This window comes from Stegastes partitus, unplaced genomic scaffold, assembly GCF_000690725.1.
Source record: "Stegastes partitus isolate 25-593 unplaced genomic scaffold, Stegastes_partitus-1.0.2 Scaffold1363, whole genome shotgun sequence".
NCBI classification, from domain to species: domain Eukaryota; kingdom Metazoa; phylum Chordata; class Actinopteri; family Pomacentridae; genus Stegastes; species Stegastes partitus.
This window is the reverse complement of record NW_007579094.1, coordinates 55662-79883: the sequence shown is the minus strand read 5'-3', so window position 1 is coordinate 79883 and position 24222 is coordinate 55662. Positions and strand designations below refer to the sequence as shown.

At 41.0% G+C, this 24222-nt stretch overlaps 1 protein-coding gene across 2 annotated transcripts in view; it reads left to right on the top strand.

Annotated features, from left to right (window-relative positions):
* The window catches only part of vldlr (very low density lipoprotein receptor), a 68014-nt gene extending 43792 nt beyond the window's left edge, over positions 1-24222 (top strand). Inside the window, exons 10-20 of one of the 2 annotated variants that reach the window (XM_008298956.1) lie at positions 293-418; positions 2183-2354; positions 3128-3352; positions 3446-3564; positions 5000-5139; positions 7741-7882; positions 8720-8869; positions 16466-16525; positions 21514-21591; positions 22443-22612; positions 22999-24222. In XM_008298956.1, the coding sequence (XP_008297178.1) occupies positions 293-418; positions 2183-2354; positions 3128-3352; positions 3446-3564; positions 5000-5139; positions 7741-7882; positions 8720-8869; positions 16466-16525; positions 21514-21591; positions 22443-22612; positions 22999-23034 (1418 nt within the window). In that variant the 3' untranslated portion in view covers positions 23035-24222. The remainder of the gene's footprint in view (positions 1-292; positions 419-2182; positions 2355-3127; positions 3353-3445; positions 3565-4999; positions 5140-7740; positions 7883-8719; positions 8870-16465; positions 16526-21513; positions 21592-22442; positions 22613-22998) is intronic. The other variant, XM_008298957.1, reaches the window with a different exon arrangement.

The following is a 24222-nucleotide window of genomic DNA, read 5'->3' as shown; positions in this document are numbered from 1 at the left end:
GCAAAAACATCGGCAATTACAGGTTTTAATTTGCATTTTGTGTATCCCGAGCTCACGTCAGGATCCTGGGAATGTTTAAGGAAGATGATCTACTTCTAAAAGCAAGGTGTAATTTCGTTAAGAGAACATCTTGTGTGTTTTGCAGCTGTCTTTGTGTTTGTAGCAGAGCTGCGTGGAAACGTGTGATTACCCAAACCGAGGCTTTTTAACGGAGTCTATTAATTAAACATGTCAGACAGCAGCTGTCTTCTCTCGGCCCTCATCATCCTCCTTCCCCCCTCTGTGTTCGCAGACATAAACGAGTGTCTGAATCCTGGCATTTGCAGCCAGATCTGCATCAACCTGAAGGGAGGATACAAGTGCGAATGCCACAATGGCTACCAGATGGACCCGACCACCGGCGTCTGCAAGGCTGTCGGTGAGTCGACACTATGCGCAACCTTTGGGATGCACCTTTTTTTTATTTTCTATTTGTGTTTAGCTTTATGACTTAACATTTTGGAGCCTGTAGTGTTGTCCTGTTGCTTTTCATTGCATAATATCGATTTCTAATATTATGTCCGTGCTGTTTACTGGTGTTGGTGCACAAAAAAGGAAAGGGCTTTTTATAAAAATCGAACATTTTGATCTCCATGAAGGTTACAGGGCTGCTGTGTTAGATTGAGTCGTCTAAACCTAATAAAAACAAAATGTCAAATGAGTGCTTTCCAGTTATGAAACAAGATATGTCCAAGTAAATAAAGGTTGGTCGCAGAAGATTGTTTTCAGTGTGTTAAAGTCACAGTTCAGTTTATAGGAAGCGAAGTAAGAAGAATTGTTTCTTGAGGCTCTGGTTTAAGTATTTCTTCAGGAGTTTAGTCACACATGGAGGACATCAGTGGAGCAAAACGCGACTAACTTCCCCACAACAAACAGGAAAATACAGGAAAATAACATGTTAAATTGCTATTATTCAAAATTACACACATTAAATAATAACAATAACATTAAAAATCATGCGTTTTGCCCTTTAATCCACACACACATGCAGCTTTAGGTCACTGAAAATGGAACTTTTTGGAAAACTTCTTTCGTGGTTAAGATATTCTGTACCTGTGTAGATGAGTTTGTGCTGTTATCTCCTTAACATCAGCCAATTTGTGTACTTTCTAGGACACTTGGTGGACTTCTTGCATGTTTACACATAAATGTACACTCACGCTCCACTATATTCAATGTCAGAGTCTGTCAACGCACATGATTTCCTCAGTGGACCGTCGTTGGTATTCTGCTGGTATTTATTACAGCTTCTACTCTCCGACATGTGTTCAGGGTTGTATCGCTGCACAGTATTTTGGTACGCTATCGACATCACTTCAGTCGTGTTTTTGTGTTTTCATGTGGACATAGAATTTTTTGTTATTATTCTAAACTGTAAAACCTTAATGGAACTGAGCCGTCATCAGTGCCAAATCCAATGTCTGCCCTTAAAAAAAAAAAGGTATGTTGTGTGCTTTGAGTTAAGACCCTGACCTTGAAAGCCAACGATCCTGGTTTGTGATAATAAATCAGAGCAGTAGAAATACTTTTTTTTAGAGCTCATCTGACCTCAGACACTCTAAAGTCTCCCTGAACCCAGAAATGATTCGTTCAAATGTTTCGAAAAGTAAAACGAACTACATCGGTGAGTACAGCCTTTTAGAAATAAATGAAAACTCTGGGATATAATCAGAAAGGCTCTGGGGTTGTAGTTCAGCTGGCGACGGTTCCGTCATCCTTCATCACATGCTGCTTGTTTCCGCTGGAAAAAGACTTCATTGTGTTGCTTGTTGACAAAGACAGTGTTTGTATTCTTAATCCTGACAGTGCTTTGTTTATTGTCAGCAGATAATTCAAAATAAACAATGCAAAATTGAACCTCGACATTTAAAAATCAGAATTTGTTCTGGTTGTACGCTGCCAGCAAATAGTTATTTTCTAATTGAGTTTGTGATATGAGAGATTAGGAAGGAAACGGCATTTTAAAAGCGTGTTTTTAACGTTTAATAAGAGGATTAAATTAAAAATGTCCATTAAGTCTAATAAGTATGAAAGCCTGCAGCAGCAGAAAATGAAACGGTGCGACCACAGGCAGCTGATTTAAAGAAATGAGATTGACCTTCAGTCCTTCTCTCTGATTTCACTAAATACTTCTTGTCCTCAGGTAAGGAGCCCTGCCTGATCTTCACCAACCGCCGCGATATCCGCCGGCTGGGTCTGGAGAGGAAGGAGTACACTCAACTCGTGGAGCAGCAGAGGAACACCGTGGCTCTGGACGCCGACTTCAACCAGCAGATGATTTTCTGGGCCGACCTGGGCCAGAAGGCCATATACAGGCAGGTCGCACAGAACAAAACGTGTCGGATTGGACTGGAGAGTTTAAAACCGATGTTAAAGCCAAGCCAGTAGGGGGTGGGACAACAGAACACAATGTTCTCGTATATATCAGTTCTAATTTTATATTCATGAACATGAATCTTTGGCAGAAGTGAAGCATTTCTTTGGAATTTTTAGAAACCAGGTTGTGAACTGCAAAATTGATGTTACACTTAAATTATGTTTTACTTGGTCCACATGCATTTTTTTGTGGTTGTCAAGGTTATACAGTGATAGAGGCAGCAGCAGCAACTTTTCAGAAACATCCTTTTAATAAATTGGCAGCACTTTTAATGGACCTTGGTTCTCTGGAGACAAATCCTCTTTTGCCGTCAAAAACAACAGCTGTAACGTCTCAGGAAGCCCTTAAGACTCCTGGCGTCCAACACAAATACCAGCAGCAGATACTTCATCTATTGGATTGGACTGCCAAAACTATTAATAATCATAGATGGAGGGTTCTAGCTGGTGGAAAGAACCTGAGGGGGAGGACAATGTAGACAGACGTGACTTTTGCCAATATTTTAAAAATTTATGTGCACAGTCAGAAATCCAGTTGCTGTTCTCTGCAGAGACGACGAACTCTAAAATCTTTTTTCATTAGACGAAAGATCTTAATGTCTCTGACTATGTTTTTGAGTCCAAGTTTCCGCCACAGTAACATTTATATTTACGAGCATAAACAGTAAAACTTGCCCTTTTGTGATGGTCTTTGTTCCGTTTTGCTTCTCAGCACTGTGCTGGACAAACGTGGGGACGTCGGCTCGCACAAGAAGGTGATCGACAACGTCCAGATCCCGGTGGGGATCGCCGTGGACTGGATTTACAAGAACCTGTACTGGTCCGACCTCAGCACCAAAACCATTTCCGTCGCCAACTTCAACGGAACCAAGCAGAAAGTTCTGTTCAACCGCGGCCTCAAGGAACCGGCCTCCATCGCCGTGGATCCACTGTCCGGGTGGGTGGAACGCTCGTGTTGGGATGCCACTTACGACTCCTATCATCTGCGTTCATTCGCTGATTTGTGTGTGTTTTTCGTTGGTTCTGTCAGGTTTCTGTACTGGTCTGATTGGGGCGAGCCGGCCAAGATTGAGAAATCGGGTATGAACGGAGTGGACCGACAGGTTCTGGTGGCAACGGACATCCAGTGGCCAAACGGGATCACGTTAGGTAGGAACAAACACCAAAGAACCAACATGTCCTCTGCAGTACGTCTACACCATTTCTTTAAGTCTATAAATGTTCAAACCAAGACCTTTTAATCACTTGGACAAAATCTGACACTTCATTCTCTGTTCACTCCTTCTTTAGCTTCCACTTCAACTTCTTTCAGTGCTTATAGTTAGTTTGACAGTCATCCTTCCACTTTTTTTTTTCAATCACTCTTCCTTCATTTGATAATTCAACTCCTTTAAGTAGTGAAATCTCTTCTTGCACACACGTGTTGTTTAATTCTTGCAAATCAGCAGCCACTTCAATTTCTTTCAGTGTTCACACTTGCTGTTTGCAATCAAACTTAAATTTTTTTTTGTAAATCACTGTTCTTTAATTTGATAATTCAGCTCCTTCCAGTTGTTGACTCTCCTCTTCCATGCAAGTTTTGTTCAGGTCTTGCAAGTCAGCAGCCACTTCAACTTCTTTCAGTGATCATACTTATTGTTTTCAGTCAAAATTGAATTTTTAGAAATAACTTTTCAGCTCCTTTCAGTGTTTAAATCTCATCCTGCAGTCAAATTTTGTTCACTTCTTGCAATTCAACATACACTTCAACTTCTTTCAGTGCTTATAGTTTGACAGTCATCCTTCCACTTTTTAAAAAAAAAAAATCACTTTTCCTTCATTTACTAATTCAACTCCTTCAAGTTGTGAAATCTCTTCTTGCATGAGTTTTGTTTGATTCTTGCCAGTCGGCAGCCACTTCAACTACTTTCAGGGTTCATATTTAGTTTTTACAATCAAAATTAGGTTTTTTTGTAATCACTTTTCAGCTTCTTTCAGTGTTTAAATCTCATCCTGCGCTCAAGTTTTGTTCACTTCTTGCAATCTATCAGCCACTTCAACTTCTTTTAGTGTTCATACTTGCAGCACTGAACTCAATTTTAGCTCTTACTCCTTAGCCGACAGTTTTTGGTGTTTCAGCTTTTTTGTGCTCCTGCTGTTCAAATACTAAACATGTTAGAAGCTGCAAAAGTTGAATTTTAGACATTTAAGCAGTTTGAAATATCTACAATCTTTTAGCAAAAATGAGGAATGAGGACATTTTGAATCTTGAAATAGGATTTTGGTGTGTATGCACATTTATTATCGACGACTCCTGACTGGAAGCTGCCCAGATCACATAATCAAATGTCCTCCTTGTTCTCTCTCTCTTTGTCTTTGTGGTTGCGTCACCAGCAATGTGAAAAAGCCATCGACTTGCCCTTGTTAATGAAATGTCGTATTGATTTCATTCTCTTTTCTCCCCTCTCATCTTCTCCCTCCTGTCTTTTTCTACCGTCCGCCTCCTCTCCTTTTTTTCAATTATTCTCCTCTCTTCTGTTTTATTCCTCACCTCCTCTCACCTTGTCCTGACCTCTTTCTCCGTTCGCCGCTGCTTCCCTTCCAGATCTGATCAAAGGCAGGTTGTACTGGGTCGACTCGAAGCTGCACATGCTCTGTAGCGTCGACCTGAATGGGGACAACAGGAAGAAAGTGCTCCAGTCTCCAGACTATCTGGCTCATCCCTTCGCGCTCACTGTTTTTGAGGTACTGTGCACTGAATCTGTTATAGTGTGGGTCGGTTGGTGTTGACGTGGAGCGAAAATCATAGTGTTTGCAGTATCGTGGCTGTCAGCATCACATATGTGAGAATAATGTACAAAACTATTTAAAATGGTGCCTTGACCCAACACAGTCACACTCTGTAGCCACTGTGGAGGTTCATCTTGACAGTTTGGACTTAGGAGACGTTAGATTTGACTTATTTCATGTAAATAGCAGCTTTTGGTGCATTGACATGGTCACATCACTTTCAAATGTGTAGTCCTCATTGCTTTTGTCTCTCCAAATTTTGCGTCTTTCTTCTGTTTCTTTGACTTTTCTGCAGAGAATTGAACAAGAAAACGTTTTTATTAGTTTCATTTCTTCGTTAGTGCAGTCATATTTTTAAGGGGTTGTCCAGGAAGTGCAACTCTTACAGTAGTCTAATCGTGTTATTCATTGTGTCCTCTGTATTTAATCGGTCAGTATTTGCTCTTTTCTGCCTGTTGATACCGATTAAATATGCAAGGGTAAAAAGTTGCGTGATTCAGTCTCGATGAGACGCATGATGCAGTTGTACACGTTTATTTTCTGGTTCGAAAATGGATGAAAAGTAATTAGAGATGCAATAAGTTCTGCAAGCAAAACGCCCAGAAGCTTGAGCTTAGCAAATAATTCTGGTTTCCATCAACCTGGTGTATTTTTTGTATTAATATGACTACTTTGCATTGATGGCTCATGCTAACTTTGCACTATCATTTTAAAAGTTTGTTGTTGGGTCAGAGTGCAGCCATTTTACATTCAGGGATCTCCATCAGGGAAAACTTGCCTGCTGACCAAATTACCTGCAAAGTCATCTGTGCACGCCATTTTGTTTACTTATTTATGTGAATTTACGGCATCGATAAACATTGTTTCCTCAAAATCAACTGGAAAAAAATACCAGCAGTGGTTGGACTGATTGCTCACTTTAAAACCTTAACAGTAAAGGAGAAGCTGTTCACGATTTCACACGTGGAGAAAAACTGGCATATGTAGATGAATATTCCAGTTGACTTACTGCACAGTGATAAGGTCAACCAGCAAGTTGTCCCAGATGGAGATCCCTCTGCCGCCTTGTTCTTTCTCCTCCTTCACCCTCACCCCAACTGGTCGAGGCAGATGGCTGCCCTCCCTGAGCCTGGTTCTGCCGGAGGTTTGTTCCCAGGAGTTTTTTTTTTTATTCCCCTTTGTCGCGAAAGAAATCATCTGGATTTGTTTGGTTTCTCTCCGTAGTATTGCAACGTCTTGTGAAGAACAATAAGCTTACTTATGCCCAGAATTGGTGCTTTATAAATAAAACTAAATGCAGTTTGCAAATTGCCCATTTCAGGTGCCTGATTTATTTATTTTTTTTGCAAGCACTTTAAAATTGAAGGACCTTTTTAGGGAGCTCGCGCTAGTTGCCCTGATATACGCTGTTTTGCATGACCTCTTATTTTTCTGTCTCTACAACAGAGGCAGAAGGTGCAAAATTAGCACGACCCATAGAAACAACAATCGCTGCACTAATGGGAAGTATGCCAGGTTGACATAAACCAGAGTAATCCTCTTAAATCTGCACTGTTCTGTTGAGTGGACTCGATGGATCTCATCTTTGTATCTCAACCACAGTGCGTGTGGACAGGGCAAACATTAAGCACCAACATTGCAATCTGCTGTTTCAAAAGCTGGATTCAAATATGTGCAGTCTTTTGGAATCGCAGAATCAAGGACATGTGGCGCTCCCGCTGTCTCTTTCACCTACACCCACTCGCACAACTGCCGACGTGCAGACGGATGACGCACTTATTCACAAGCACACACTGTTCGAGGCGCAGGTCGTGTCTGAACTGTAGTATTTTCATTCAGACAAAATGTCGCCGCCGCTGTCACCACTTAGAGCGCGGCGGCACCTTCGTGTGAAAAACCCCTCACGTGTAAACACACGAAGAACGAGGTTAACATGAGCAGAGAAAGCCACTTCCATCATGTGATTTTTGACAGGTGGTGTCTGCAGAGAGCAGGAACACCACGCAGATGGTGTTAACGCGCAGATGGCTGAATTTGTGATTTAAAATCTGTCCGTCCATGAATTTGTATGGTCGTTTTTTTGTACGCTACAGTTTCTTGACACGTTTTGTTAAACATTTGGTCCTGACGATCTGAATTAAGAAGAAATAGAATATAAGCTCATATTGGTGCAACTCTTTACTTGATTTAGGTTGAAGTTTGGTCTCATTTGAAGAAATAACTTTGAGTACATGAAGACAAACTTTGCATGCAATTAGCTATTTTCTAAAATGTATAAATAATATTGCAACTGAAATTCTAGTTTAACAGACTGTTGAGTTAAAACTGCTTTTTTCCTGCTGTTTTATGGTCAAATCTACTTTAAAGATTCATTTTAAGGCAAAAAAGGTGTAATAATGGATAATTGTTTTGTGCTTTCCCATAGTTTGTTGTAGCCTTTGTTAAACGTGATCATGCAGATGTGAAAATGATGTCCACTGGTGTGTGTTGTGGTGGCACAGCTTCAGCATTTAGCTCATTAAAGCTTTAAGCTGTATTTTTCTCTCATTTAATCAGGATCGAGTCTTCTGGACAGACGGCGAAAATGAAGCCATCTACGGTGCCAACAAGTTCACCGGATCAGATGTGGTGACGCTGGCCAGCAACCTGAACGACCCGCAGGACATCATAGTTTACCATGAGCTCATTCAGCTGTCAGGTACAAAAAGAAAAAATTTAATACTGGGAGGAAACAGATAGCTAATTGTGTTCAGCTGAAAAATCTCCTGTGACATTATAGCATCTGCCAGATCAGGGCTGATGTTGAAGTCTTTTTCTTTCCAAAGTTAAATCAGAAATTACTTTAATTACACATGATAACGATGCAGAAACTCTTAATGATAATTATCATGTAGCTGTAATCATGCCACCGTAATTGACACGCGCCTTCTAGCTTCTGACGTCATGTCGTTGAGCTTTAGAAAACCAGGAACCAACGTGCTAGCTTCTCTCTTAGATACAGTCTCAGTGTGGTCCTGGCTTAAAAGTTAAATATGCAATCCAGTGTGTGAGAAAGGAAACAATCCTCCAAAGTGCTGAGAGGAAATGGGAAGCTCTGTGATATCAACTGAGCAAACTCCACCTGTTGATGAAGATATAGCTGTAAACATCTTGAGCAAGCTAGAAAATTGAGTACTGATTGTTGTTTTTTTGTTGTTGTTGTTTTAAAGATGTATTGTTAATATTACTGTCGTCATTTTTATTAAATAGTGCTGAAATACACGTTAGTCTTGATCAGATCACACATGCTAAAGTTCTGCAACTTGATCAGACTGAGCAGGTCAGATTTCAAACTTATGTTGTTTTGTTGACCAACACACTTATACCATATATAAATCTATATATGTCACAGAGCAGAGTGTTTATGCAGGTTAATGTCTATGTAAGGGTTGTCATTTTATTTAGTTTTAATGGGGAGGAAAGCTGCTTACCGGAGCTTTAATCTGCAGACTGCCTGTATGCGAGGAGAAACTAACCTGCTGACTCTTGTGTGCAGGCACTAACTGGTGCACGGAGAAAGGTGAAAACGGAGGCTGCAGCTACATGTGTCTGCCTGCACCGCAAATCAACAAACACTCCCCCAAATACACCTGTGTGTGTCCCGAGGGTCAGGAGCTGGCTGCTGATGGCCAACGCTGCAGACCTGGTGAGTTCCACTTCAGTTATTGGCCCTCCTTTGATTCAAGTTTACACCTGAGCCTTGAGCACATTGCACCAAACTTGCAAGCTTTTCAATAACCAAAACAAATGCCCAAGCGTTGGATATATTCTAATGTATCTGAAGTTTGCTACCAATCATCGTGAAGCATGATGGTTGCAAAGATGTTGCACAGATAGTTTGATCGTTTGAAACCCTTCGTGTCAACTTCAGGCTGCACAGGTGATCATTTTAACATCAAAATAATGATTCATACAGAGAGAGGGAGGATCTCGTGATGTTTCTGGGGCATTTTGCTGCGAGATCTGTGGCATCAAACCAAGCACTCCCTGATTTCTCACCAAACTGCTCCTCCAGATGGCAAGACTGCATTGCAGCGCGTGATAAAATATGCAAACACACTATCAACAGAGTGTAAAACAAATCTAACATGTTGTGAGGAAGTTGTACCATGGTAGGAGAACACGGTGAGATGAAGTTTCAGGAGGTTTGCGTGTACAAATACATTTACCTGACTGCTGATGATTCATAAAGAACTGTGAGAAAGTTGGACAACTGCAGTACTCATTTAATCCAAAATTATGGGACTAATATGTGAAGTTTGATTGAACTACACGCATCAAAACATTGTTATTCTGCTTACAAACAACCTCAGTGTTTTCTGTGGTTCTCTCCAATCCTGTATGTTTGGCAATTTTTGTTTTTTTTAGCTAAAATATAAATAATTCATGAAGTATAGTATGGCAGAATAGGTATTAGCAATGCTGGAAACCTTCCAGTGAGGGGAAGGTTGTTTTGAAGTGAAACCAATGGGTATCCTGGGGTAAACGCTGCCAATAATCCAGCTGACTGATGTAATTGTATTCTCGGTAGAGCGCAAACCACGGCGGTGCTGAAAATGGAGCCAGATAAACCACAAAACGAATGTATCCCCCGTGGCTGCTCATTGTGTTGATGTGCGTAACTGTACACACAAAATGCATCCGTTTGAAGGCGATCCTGTGCCTTCCTTTCCAGAAAGACCTGGTTTAAAAGAACAGGCAAAAGGGTGTTGGGCTTTCACAGGTGATCGACAACAAACACTACATCAGTCGTAAAAAAAAAACCCAAAATGAATTCAGTGTAATTTTTGAGGTTGTACTGCCTTTGATGTGAAAAGATGAGTTTAGTCACTCTCCCTTCTTCTTCTGCTGCTGCTTTATATACATGTTTCCTCGGTGTTTCTGCGATTCCTCCGAGTCTTGTCTTCCATCTGTATCCATGCCAGCCACAAACCCAGCTGTCTGTTCGCGTTTCGTGGTCTGACAGCTGAACAGTGGCTGCGTCAGGCGGCGTTGTGATCCAGTTTTCAACCTCGTCCTTCTTCACATCTCTGCTGCGGCGCCGTCGCCTTCCCGCCTTTTGAAAGTCTCATTCTGACAGCTCAATTGTGTCAGTTCTCCGAGGTCGATCCCTCTCCCAGTCATCATCGGTGGCTGCCGAGCGCTGTCCTCTGCTTCATTTGTGCCTGTTGTTGGGTTAAGTCCTGATCTGTGCTGCCTTCAATTCTCCAGACTCCGAGTGGATTGTGACTGTGTTGAGGCTCTGACAGCTGAATGGGCACAACACCCATATGTGATTGTTAAATGTGTCACTTCAGAACTGCTGGCATGACTCTGCTGCCAGCCTCCACTTTTGTTAGAAGACTTGCTGTGGGATTTTGGAACTTGATGGCAGGAATTTGTTCCGAGTCACCCTCAGCGTTAAAGGTTTTTCTGAAGGTGCTGAGGTCTGACCATCAGCACAAAGGTCAAATACAAATGACCAAACTATAAAAAGAGCCCCAGACATAGGACAGAGGCGTCCAAAGTGAGCACATCTTTGGCATCCAAAATGTATATTTTTAAGTTTATGCTGATTAAGTGGATGACATTTAGGCACAACTAATCAATGAGTGTGTTCAGTGTAGTTTTTTTTTTTTTAGTGATTGTATGAGTGCGATGTTTCTGTGCTGGACCTTCATCAGGCAGATGGTTTGGGGAGTTGCAGTGACTGAACATGGTTTGGTACAAAATACCAAAACATTCTACCAAATAGCTATTTTTGGTAGCATACAGACAATATAAATCACAAATATACCAAAAGCTATTCACGTAGTATGGGTAAAATCCTCGGATATGGGGGCTTAAAACCTGCTGCATTCTCAAAAAGAGCGAGACTAACGGGTTGCATATGTAAATTAACCTGCAATTACAATAAAAGTACAGACAGTTCCATTTGGTAGCACCACATATAGCAAAGCGGAAAGGTAAACATTGGTCGTTTAACATTACAGTAATACATTTCCTTAAGACTTCACCAAGTCCAGTATTTCTTTAAAAATGCAGCAGGCTTTAGGGTTCATATTCAAGGATTTTACCCATGCTGTGTGAATCACTTTGTTTATAATTCTTATTTTTTATATGCTGTTTAAAATAGTCATTCTGTGAGTGGTTTTAAGCCACTACCTGTTAAAGATGGCTTTGTATTTGTATCTGCCCGATTAAGATCTGAAATGTCGTGCTAATGATGTATTTTTGCAAGTTGGAGAGTATGTGGGAGGAGCTTTTGGATATTGCCCAATGAAATAGATGTGTGAAGAGTTTCTTTGCTTTAATCAGTGATTTTATGGGACCATGATCACTTGATGATATTGTTTAGTTAACCCTTGTGTAGTGATGATTTGATGATTTATTGTTTTCCATAACCTGACCTATTAGGAGCAATAGACGAGGACCAACAACAGATCCTTGAGGAACTCCACACATCGTATTTGTTCTCTTAACTCACCAGGAAATCCAGTTCTTCAATTATTTTTTTCCACTTTCTCTCTCTTTTTTTTTTTTTCTTTTTAAATCTTTTGTCTCTGGACTTTGACAAAACAGAGTCAAAACAGAATTGGTACAAGTATAAATAATGTGAATTAGGTTTAAACACTTAGTTTGTACTAGTTTGCATCCAGCTTTTCACTGACATGGTGTGATAATGGTTTCTTGTAAGATTCACTACTTCTAAAATGTATGTAGCCCTTGATACTGCAATCAGGGCAGAATCTGAGTCCTTACTTAAGATGTGAGATTCATTATGACTGAAATGCTGCTTTTCCTTAAATGAAAATCAAACTCTGGCTGTGCCCTCTGTATGCCTCCTTTTTCTTGGCTGCGAAAAGGTTGCTTGGAAACGCCGCACTATTCCCTTACAGTTGTTTTTGTCTTGAGCAGTCCGGCTTGTTTCTGTGCTCCCACAGATTAGCCTTTTCATACTGAAGCAGTGTCAGATAGGAACCTGACAGCTAAATTCAGTGCACATACTCTCCTAATTGGGCTCAAGCTGTAGACCGAGACGCTGGTGTACACAAAGTACTGGAACATCTCCCTGACAACTCTCTGCACTGCCGTCCTCCTGAGTGAAAGTCTGCCTAGTTAGCCTGTTGAGGCTTCTTTAAGGCTCTTCTCTACTTTCTCCCTTCTTTTAAAGCGAGCGCCGAGAGTCTTGACAGTTTCTGCAGCCTGTCCTTTCCAGTAATAGCTTCTGTAGGATCTCTGAACTGCTGCTCCGCTTTCATTTTCTTCAAAAGTTGCCGTTTCATTTCGCACATCAGTGGAATTTGTCGACTTATTTGGTATCTCTTTGGTAGAAGTTACGGCTAGCTTCATGCACAGCGCATGGAGGCACTGGCCTAAAGGTTAGTCAAGTACAGATGTTAAAAATATGTTTTTGTCCCCTTTCATCGATACCAGTGTCGTGCCCTTTAGCAGTGCCCTTAACCCCAACTGTTCTGGTGTTGGTGACCAGCAGATTGGACTGCACTGAAAAGAGCGATTACCTTTCAGCCAAGAAAAAGTATTGGAAGATGTCTTTTTTTGTTTATTGCATCTGGTAGTGTTAGTATGTTCTTTCTTTTTGACTGTAATCAAGTTTTTTTCAGCATTTATTTGCACCCTATATTAAAAGTATCATCAGTACCAACTAGTTCTGTTTTAGAGGCTTACCACAAACCTTGAATGCAACGTTTTTCTTATTTTTAATTTTTTTAAGCATCTTGTCATGTTGAAGTTGTAGCTAGAAAGTTTTTTGTTGTTGTTGTTGTTTTTGTTTGAGTTTTTTTTTATTTTTTTTACAAATACCTTGAAGGCAAGTCTTGCCTTTTGGCAGCCTTCAAGGTAACAGCCCCAGGCAGGTACTTCAGGCCAATAAGACCAGATCCCAATCTGAAATGAACGGGTAGAGAGCCATAACTGTAATTTTAATGCTCGCTGGAACATAAAAAGCTGTATAGAATCATCGGCCAAATGTGATTTAAGAACCCCTTTTATTTTTCCTCGCAGGTTGTGTTTGTGCTAACCATGCGGACACTTTTATGACACTATGCCTCAGTCAGGACTGGATGTTGTTTAGCTCTTATGAAGCAGGCTTTCTGGACGGGGCAAAGTGGGATATGTGTAACATAACTGCCATCTTTGGTGTTAAACACTACAAATCAGGATTCTTGAAGTGCAGGCGGCATGTTGGTCGCCTCACGGAAAGAAGGTTCTGGGTTTTAAACCTGCCTTGGATCTTTGTGTGGAGAGTTTCTCAGTGCATACACGGGTTTTCTCTTCAGCTGTAACAGTGTAGTACAATTTGACATGAGCTCATTGTAGCTTGAAGTCGGTATAACTGTTCTGAAATTGAAAAAAAGTAATGCATGTTGACACCTTTAGTCTACAGCTGCAGTGACTTCACTAGAAGAAGACGTGTATATATAGAGAGAGAGTGTGTGGAAGGAGCAGATGATAGGAAGAGATGAACTCTGCACCAGTAAAACTGTGACAGCTCTGCAGCACATTTTACAGCCTGCCTGCTCCACAGAAATGTAATGGCCTTCATGCAGTGAATGGCCCTGCAGCCTGACTCACCTCCTCACAGCCTGTTTGGGAATCTGGACCTGCCTCCGGGCTCTTTAACAGCCACACTGATGGCTGAATGTGCCACCCAGACAGCCGAGATGTGTGTGAGAGAGTGTGTGTGTGTGCGGTGTTTTTCCTTTTTCTGTGCACACTTTCATGCAAGCTTGTGAGCGTCTTTATCCCCGTGGCATGTGCGAGAGTGTGCGCTTTCAGTCCCGAGCATGGGAATCCATACAAAACTCGTATTTATCCAAGTGGCTGGAGCGCGTGCACGTCTGAGAGTGTGAGCTTCTGTGCACGCTCGGTTGTCTTCTTGTGTGTGTGTGTTTCTACAACTGTGTTTACACGCCTGCCTGTGTTTTTAGTACTGTTAAAGAAGTGAGAATAGTGTGGGTGGGTTTATATAAAAAAAAAAAAAGAGGGATGCCTGTCACTCGCTGAATGCTCCTCCACTTTCCTCCTCGTTGGGCTTTTGCCAAAGGCCTCGTCGCTCTTTACTAAACCACCAGCTAACATATTTATCCCATTTTACAGCCGTCGCAGCTGGACCGAATAGGAACTGTGGAGCATTGTGCGGTTGCAGCTTTGACCGGCTCTAATCTTGTTAGCGAGAGAAAGTAATAAGCAGTGCTCCTCACTTCAGGGTTGGACCGTAAACTACCGCAGAGGGACTCGTGGAGCCGCCTTTAGAGGCGACTGGGGAGTGTTTTTCCTGCAGGCTGAACAATCTCGGGCTGAAATACAGGATGTTTCTGGGATTGTCTGACTCTGCTGGGGCCCTGCTTGGTTCCAGTTTGTTTCCGAAGGTATCATTCATCAGTCCGGTTCAGATTGAGGGTTTGCCAGCATTGTATCACAATTTAAGTCTGAGTTAGGGATGCTAATGAGGTTCAAATCCTTACTGGATTTATTTAGAGTTACCTCTCTGCAGTCTTGAAGGTATGATCTGGAGTTTTAATGGTAAACACCTTTGAGCCTTCCTGGTTTCCTGCAAGAATTTATGTACCTTCCTCTTTTCTTTGTTGTTTCATTGGCGTGAAATGTACAAATTCAGATGCACACATGTGGAAAGTTTCTCTTCAAAAGACACTCACAAGAAGTCCATGTGAGGAGTGAAAGAGCAGAGCGGCACACACCTGGCCGATCGATGATCGATCGATTCGTGGGCGCGACTGAGAGATTGCCGGGTCCAGACAGCCCAATAATAATCTGCTCTTGTGAAGGTGGTTTCAGACACTTTGAGCACAATAGAATAAATGTAGTTAATTCCTAAGGTGACATTTGGAAGCGGTTTCAAATGTCTGTAAAGCCTTTTTTAGATTTGTGAATGACTCCCATCGGGAATACTGCGGCTTAATTAGGTCACTGTTCCTCTCCTGTACTCTGCAACACACACCTTTCGCTTAACCGATTAAAATGTAGGTTATTTTTTACTGTTTGTCGAGTATGAAATGTCTGAACACCACAGTTTTCTAAAACCCAGAACGACATGTTCAGTTAAAGAGGCCATATTTATGCAAAATCTAGTGTCTCGTTGTCTTTGGATGTAATTACATGCCCCCGCTGTGAATATGAGAAACAACCGAACTCTGCTTTCTCTTCTCAATCTAACAGAGTACATGTAGATACAGACAGAGGTAGACCTTTGACCCTCTTTCTGAAAGGAATGGAAGGATTTCAAGCTGCAGAGGTCCAAACAGCACTAAAACCAGCGTGTACGATTAATCATCTGTGTTTTCAGCTGAAGCTTGACACAATCTGAGGACAAGTGAACTTTACGTTAACTTGTTAAGATGGACTTTGATGTGGGACCTTTTTAAAGGGAAACTCCATCAATAAACACATCAAACTGTTAGCTAAACATGTGAAGAAAGTTTGTGGCTGCAGGTCTGAACACTGCAAGCATCTGTGGGTGTGGCTTGTTCCTTCAAGTAAAACTCTGACTAAGCTGTTAGCAGTTTGATTAGCATTGTGGCTAATATTTGCTGCATTGATTTTTGCTCTTCTTTTTTTTTTCTTTTTTACAAATGATGTTGCATTTTTAGCCCGACAGTTTTACTGACGTGCATTTTGAGTCTCATTTAATATCCGCAATTATTGATTGATGAGCAGAATAGTACATCTCAGTTCTCTCTTTAGTCTGATCCTGTGTTTTATTACTGACTTGTTCAATAATCAATCCTGGCGTGCATTTGTTTCCAGCTCCTACACAGCAGAACAAACAGATCCAACCCTGCCGCCCCTTTTCTAATTAAGGCCCTATTGATCCAGCTATAAGGATTTTATTGTCGCCGCGGCCGTCCTTCCCGCTCGTACGGAAACTGATAGAGACGTCCTGGTCGATGCGGTTTACGGCGCGTTGCAGCTTTGAATCTGTTGAACTGTTCCTCAGTGTCGTCCCTTCGCTCGTCCGGCTTCTTTGTGAGCATCTTATTAAGATCAAAGAAGGAGATCTATACGGGTTGTGTTTATGCAGATGCAACACCGCTGCTATTTCTGTGTTTCTCTTGGTTTTCTTTCTCGCCGAACAAAATGGATGAAGCGTTTATTTACTAGTTTAGCCTCCTGAGATCTGGTCTATATTCAAGGAAGGCCTACTTGCATGTGCGCAGTTTTTTATATATAGGCCAGCATCTGATGTTATCACAAGCATGACTCTCGGCTCTCTCTGTGGCAGACCCTTCTTCCAAAGGTCCCTCAAAGGATGATGGGAAAGCTCTAACGCAGCCACCCTCAGGTAAAACAACCCGTCGCCTGCAATCTGCTTGACTCTGGTTTGGTGGCTCGCTTTACAGCATGTTGTTTCAAACTTTTTTAAAAGCTGTGCATTCAGAGGGTGTTTTTCCATCTGTTTTTGGCTGCAGCCCCTCATGTGCTCATAAATCAGCTTTTTTTTTTTTTGTCAAATTAAACCCGTGATTAATGGTGAGATTGCTTCTCGTGTCCGTAATGCTGCGTGGAGACTTCTAATATTCGCTTTCAGCTGCATTTGTAATGCTTCTGTCTTTCCTTTGGGGTGTTTTTTTTTTTTTTTCTTTCTTCTGGTTAATGACGCACATTCTGATGCGTTTTAAGCCTCGGTGCATTACAGATAACTGATTCAAAGCAGTTAATTTGCAACAAATGGTCAAGTAGCCTGAGGAATTCAGGGGGTAATTGCATCCCAGCTACCATGTGGTCTGTTCAGTCTTCCATGAGAGACCACTTCAGGAGTACATTTTCAAATATTTGCTGAAAAACAAGGCAATAACGGGACCAATTCTCACCAACCTGTGAGGTGACGTTGTTTGTTTTTATCAACTCTGCTTTCTGCACGTCCATGTTTGCAGAGGAACTGTAAGAAGTTTACTCTCTAATTAGACCCACCTCACTCTTTCAGTGTGTACCGGACGCAGAGTGGTTTATTTTTTTAGGAAAAATCAACGTTAAGTCATTTTTGTGTCACCGTAGCTGTAATTTTTATATCCGTAATCAGGGCGTTGTTGTCCTTTTTCATTTGTTATGTAAATTATTTCAAAATTAGGACACTCGATGACTCCTGACTGACTCGAGAGCAGTGCTAATAATCCTTCACTCGGTGCCAAAACATGTTTATTCCAAAATTGAATTACGAAACACAGCAAACATTGGAGACAATCCATGAATATTAGTTTTATTTTCTTTTTTGCTTTTTTTTTGCTGCATACATCTATATACAGATATTTACAGAAATATAAAAACTTGTGGCCATAAAAAAACATCCAAACAGTCTCAAGGTCCATAATAAACACAGTCCTAGAGCACATTTAATCCAACTTCAACACAAAGTGAAGCAGAGCCTGCCATGAAATAGTGAAAAAGTGGACCGGAGTTGTTAAATCAAGTGTAAAGAAAACATTTACTTGCACTGAACTGGTTGTAACTTTGGTCTGCTGGAGGAAAGCTGCACAAAACTCAACCTTGAAGTCTTTTCATTCACAAATCAATCTTTAGATCACGGCTAAGTTTGGTTGAAAATTGGAAAATCCATCTCTGCTTTTCTGCTGTGCTATTTTTCGATTTGCGGTAGCAGATTGTTTTCTTTTCTCTCGTCTCTGTGCTCAAGCTGCAGTTAGTTTCTTTGTGGTTTTAAAGATTCTTTTTTTTTCTTTTTAAACCTCTGCCGCACAAATATGTTGTTTATCTTGCCTTCTCGTTGGATTTAATGGCACCTCACGTTTAATCCGCGTGCAAATAAACTGAGCGAAGGCTTTGTGTGTCTCTGCTGTTTTGCAGCCAGTGCAGGTTGAGTCTTTGTTTCACATTTGTTGTAGCGCTAGAATCTAATCAGGGAGTTGTTTATTTTGGGCATAGTGAGTGAATGTAGTGTGTCGGTCATGGGTCAAACGTTTCAGACTCACAAGGTTTAAATTGTTCCCCCGGAAAACTTGTTAGAATAAAGTGTTTGCTCAGAAACTTGGTGCTGCTGCTGGTGGATCCTAATCAGAAACACGATGATGAATCCCTGTTGGTTTCTAAGCTACAGCACTTGTTCTTGTGACTTTAATTCAGTCAGTTTGATCCTTTAGTTTGTTTTCAAGCCATTATATTGTATATTTCCCTCCCTGCACATGTGCGTTGCAGTAGTTTCTTTGGAGACGTTGTGCATTTCAAGTTCTGCTTCTGTTAACCTTCAAACTGGTCACTGAGCTGCACTGAAGCGCAACTCGGGAGCAGCACCTTGTGGCGGAAACGAGGAATTGTCTGAAACCGTTCTGTGCAAGTTCCACTTACATTTGGAGATAATCTGGTAATTAAAGTGATTGTTATATGACTGGACAAAAAAGGGATTGTAACTCAAATCCCTCGGGCGTCTTTAGGAAATGAATTTGTGCAACAAGAGAAGCCGACATCAGCAACTCTGGCCGACTCGTTTTCTCCGGCACCGTATTTTCTAACTCTGTGATCTCAGCTCTTTGGGAGAGACGCTGGATTTATGCTTACAACGGGGTCGAAACCCCCGCAGACCTGCACTGTGTTGCTTTTGATTAATGCCGGTCTGTTTTTAGAGCGCAGCCTTTTGATAAAAGATGCAGCGGAAAGGTAAAAAGCACGTTTAGATCTAAAGGAATGTCTGGTGGTATTTTTCTCGTGAGAGTGTTTATAAAAAGGTGATGAAATGTCTGCGCTGTGTTCCAATTCGTCAGCTTCCAGCAAGTGGCCAAAAACATAAGTTATTGCTGCTTTTAAGATTTACAGTTAAGCCCAAATGGTGATTTATGTTTGTTTGACTAACGGGTTTCTTCTGACTGGAAATGACATAAACAAGTGATAAAGGCTGGTATGACATCGTGCTAAAGATATAAATTATAAAGTTGAACTATCTCTCTGTATTTCTTTTGTAGATTCTATATCATTCCGTATGGTTTTGGTCATTTCTACCATGTTGTAGAGCGTTTTAATAGACTATAAAGTGAGAACAGGTCAAGCAGCAGTTTTCTTCAGTCAACTTTAAGTCATGGCTTTAACCAAACAGCCGAGTAAGCTTGCTGTAAGGGTCTATTGCTGAGGAAGTTGTGCATTTTAACTGCTCACAGTATGGGAAAAGGCGCCACGTGATTTTAAATGGCCACAGTGCAAAGTAGAATCTAAAAGTACAAGAAGTTCTACCACAGAAATGTCCAAGAGCAGAAGGTCAAAAGTGACTCTTGCACTGGCAGACATGGTAGAAACCAAGAAGAATCCAAGTATCACCACCAAGACCAAGGTTCTGGTACCAACATCTGAACAAGGCTGGTGTCGATGGACGCCAACCAACTGAGACTCCGCTTCTCCAAGACAGATGGCTCAACTAGACAAATTCTTTAGATGGATGAGACCATAATGGAGTTGTTTGGACCAGCACTGGACCCCAAGAAGACCGTCTTCTTGGCCAAATGTGTTGGTGAGGGTGGTTTTTTTCAGCCACTTGTCCAGGCAACTTCATGAAAGTAAACATTGTCATAATAAAAGAGGACTGCATAAAGACTCTGGAGTTAATCTGCCAAATACTTGGGCAGCATTAGATCTTCTAAGAAGACAATGATGTGAAACATGGTAAGCAGAAAACATTTTGGAGCTGCCCAGCCACAGTTCAGACCTTTGAGAATTTGTGAAAGAAGAAATTTAACATCAAAGACCCGGAGTTTATTTTTATTTTATTTATTGTTTATTTGATGTGGACATCACAATTACATTGGACAAACCAGATGCATTGTTTGAGTGTTTTAGCACATGTGCTACTTCGCAACACTTGTCCACGGGAGGCTTTTGAAATTATAAAAAGTTCATTACAAAATCCCACTGAAGAGATGCAGGAACCTTGTTAGTAATTTTTTTTTTTTTTAAAGTTTGATTGATATGATGGTAAATCAACACTTTACCTCGGACTACTGAGAAAGAGGGTGAATGAATTTAGAATTTTGAGCAAAGCTGTAAAAAACAAACATGGAAATAGTTAGTGTTTGTCATTTTAAGCCAGAAGAGATCAGCGGTCCAAAGAAACTGACCAAAAATCAACATTTTGCATCAATATGACATGTTTTTAACTGTCTATCCTCCACTGAACTTAAAGTTAGCGAAATGGCTGATTTTGATGTTTGACATGTTGACATTTGCTAATTGGCACTAAACCCAAAGTAAAGCTGAGGATGTTTGTTCTGCTGTTGATTAATTACAAACTAAAGTATTGGACAAATTAAACTTTTGACCTGACGTTGGCACCAAACCGATGGTGTCCATCCGTCTTCGATGTGAGCACCATCACGGCGAAGACGGATGCGATATTTCACTCCGGACCAAAGTGGCGAACAGACACTTAGCCTTCCCCGGAGTCGCATCGCTAGAATTTATGGTCCACTTTGCTTTAACTGTTTTTATTGTTGACATTGTTCCATCGTTCATTTTGTGGCTGAAAGCGGCTTCAGGTCGGCATCAGCGAGTCATTTGTCAGCTGAGCAGACTGACTGGCAACAAGAGCGTTCTTTGTTTTATCTCTTCGTCCTGAAGTCTGTCGCCGCTTTTAGCTCGGCTGTAACGTCGCATCGGCCCGACGCTGGATGATGCAAATCCAGGAAACGAAGTAATAAATCTTTGTGCTGTAACAAAGCTGAACATTTATCTTTTAGAAGTTAGGAGCTCAAATGAACAAGTTAACAAGGCGTTTTAGATTCACAGCAGCTTGAGTCATTGCAGTAAGTCATTCTTCATAGATCAGACTGAGGTTTGACTGATTTTATACTCAATAAAATTTGGGGGCAAAATCTTGTTTTCAGCAAAAAAGTTTTTGCAGATTGATTAAAAAATGTCCAAATGTACAAGAGCACAAAATGTTTGAAGTATGTGTATATTTTTAAAGTTACTACTACAGAATATCAGTTGCATGTGTGGTGTTTATCCCCCATCAAAGCTTTTAGTGTTGTTCTTACTTGTTCTCTTCACTGGCTTTGACACAGAACCAGAGAGAGAAAGAAAGTGTGAGTTCGTCTTTTATGCGTTTGGTAACTTTGGTAAGATCTTTAACAAGTGTTGAAGCAGAGCACAGATTCCCAGTGTGAGTCTTTTTAACCTTCTGAACACCCAAATCTTCTGGTGAGTTTGAAAAGCATTTAGTCTCTTTAAAAAAAGTGCCTTTTCTCAAACAAGGAAATGTCTTGAAAGAGGCCTCAGTGTTTTGTTGACGGTGTGTGTTGGTTAAAGTGTTGACCGGCGCCCTGCTTTATCTTTCAGAAGCCAACGTGAGCACGTCGATCCAGGTGAACTCCACGGCCAGAGGCTCTGCTGCTGCCTGGGCCATACTGCCAGTCTGTGAGTATACTTAGAAACACATGACATGTTCATAGCTTAGAATCTAGATTATTTTGATTTTTTTAAAATGTTTTTTAAATTTAGTTTGATATTACAAACAATTTTTGAGATTTAAATTTTTTTTTTTTTATTGCCAGTCGACCCACTTTCAACATGTTTTGCGCTTTGAAATTTGAACCTGTTTTTAAAAAACAACAACAAAATATAGCAGGAACTAATAAAGATCTTTCTGTTTCTCATCATGTCATTGATTCGGAGTCTGTAATATTGGACAAGCAGATCAAATAATATCTGTGGATGGGTGAAAAGTCCCATCTTTGAGCTCTCATTATCAAAAGAGTCGTTTGCTGATATTTTCTGAACCATAATATTAAATACTTGGTCACAAACATGAAAATAAAGTTATTTTTGTAGAACTTTCATAGCTGATTGAGTAGGTTTGACAATTTGCACAACTATTGGTAGATAGATGGTCTGATCCAAGTTTCAGAATGGTTCTCAAAATATAGTTTTTAATGTCAACATATATTTTTAGTTTTTGATTATTATCTTTAACAGTTCCTGTGATGTTGTTGTCAAAGAGCCTCAAATTTTAATGCGTGAAAAAAACATGCTGAAAATAAGTCCACAAGCAATTTTAAAAATGTTTTTACTTTGCAAAGTATTTGATATCACTTTAAAATTTCACAGATACCATTTTTAATATGTATAGTTTGTGATAAAGTTGTAGGCGAATTAGAAACAGCTGATTTATTTGAGATGGAATAACCCTTTACTAGTGTCAAGTATCGTGTCGAGTACTTTTTTTAATTGAGCCACCTACTGAACATGATCTGATTATCGTCCCTCAGTGCTGCTGGCAATGGCGGCAGCAGGCGGCTACCTGATGTGGAGAAACTGGCAGCTGAAGAACCAGAAGAGCATGAACTTCGACAACCCCGTCTACCTGAAGACCACGGAAGAAGACCTCAACATCGACATCACCCGGCACGGCGCCAACGTGGGACACACCTACCCCGCGGTGAGTCGACCCGAACGCACAGTCACCTTCCACGAATACCAATAATATTAGTGTTTAGCAGCCGCTTGTTTTCACCCTGAGAGGATGGAGGCTGCATGTCAGCGACCTCCACTCTCACCGTGACCTCGCGGCCTGCAGTAATCCTGAGTGCATTGTCGGCCGTCCACGTCTCTCTGTACACAGATTAAACAGATTAACCTAAGCCCGGCCAGAGTCACAAGATGGACTCAAACCTCTGCCGTCGCCCTCGCAGCTGCAGCACACGTCTCTCTGCATGCACAAGGAAAAAAATAGCATGTATGAATTAAACAAAGAAAACAAGAAAACACATTTAATGAAGCCACTGGTTTCCCTTTCTCTCCCCCTTCCCCTCTTTCTGCCTCCAGATTTCAATAGTGAGCACAGACGACGATTTATCCTGATCGTGTTGGGTTGTTTCCTTCTTCTTCTTCTTCTGTTTTTTTTGTTTTGTTTTGTTTTTTTCCCCGTGACGTCACGCGGCGCCTCCTCGTTACCATGCTGACGGTTGTCCGTGGCAGCAGAAGCCCTTACAGTACGACCACATGCCTTCTGAAGTGCATTACGTCATTACGCGTGGCGAAAGAGGAAACGTTTATTTATTATGTGAATACTACGACGGCTTAAGTGTCACAGCTGTTTTCACTCTGCGTCCAAAGTGTTACGATTTATTTTTTGTTTTTTTCCCTTCTTTCATCATTTTCGGCCACTTTCTTCGCCTGCATCTTAAAAGGAAGTCCGGCGGCATCTTTTTTTTCACGAGGCGACAGCGATGAAATTTCCACCATCCTATTGCCTCTTGTGTTCAGAACGAACGGCCAAACTGAGGGTTTTTCTCCGGCTAAGCGGACGAACTCTGAGCTCCGAGGACTCGACTCTGCAAATATCTGACAAAAGCGACAGACTCGAGGGTCAGAGGGCGGCTTAGAAGTGGGGCGTTAAATTGGTCCAAACTTTTTTTTCTTGCTTCCTCTAACATTCAGATGTGAATATTTCTGTGCGATCATGTTTTGGGCGGTTATATCTAAAAAAATTTAAAATGTAAGTTTTATTTTCTGTTCATTTCTATGTTTTATTTCCATCAGTACCTCCTGGAGTGCATTCCTACTGTCTGTCAGTATTATTATTATTATTATTATTATTATTATTGAAGCTGTGTAAAATCACCACGGTTACAGCATTTGTAAACAATGTACATACCTACACATCCTCCCTCAGAGACATGACCGTCAATCAGGACACTCTTCAATGCACTTTGATCAAATGTTTCCTTGTGTAAATAAGATTGTATACATTTGACTTGAAATCAATTTTTTGCTATGGTTGGGCATCGTACCAGGGTTAGAGTTCAGATGTATTTAAGAAGAAAGAAAACGAGAAAAAAATACAAAAAACACAACTGAATTTGGTAAAACTATTTTGTATGTTTGTGTGCTGTTGCTGTGAACTTTTTCTAGCCTTGTACAGTGAGGGGGAAACACGATTTAAAAAAACAAACAAACAAAAAAAAAAAAACAAGCTCTGTATCTGTGAAGAAAACTGATTCGCAAACCACTTCGGAATTAAAAACTAATCCACGACGTTGTTCAAAA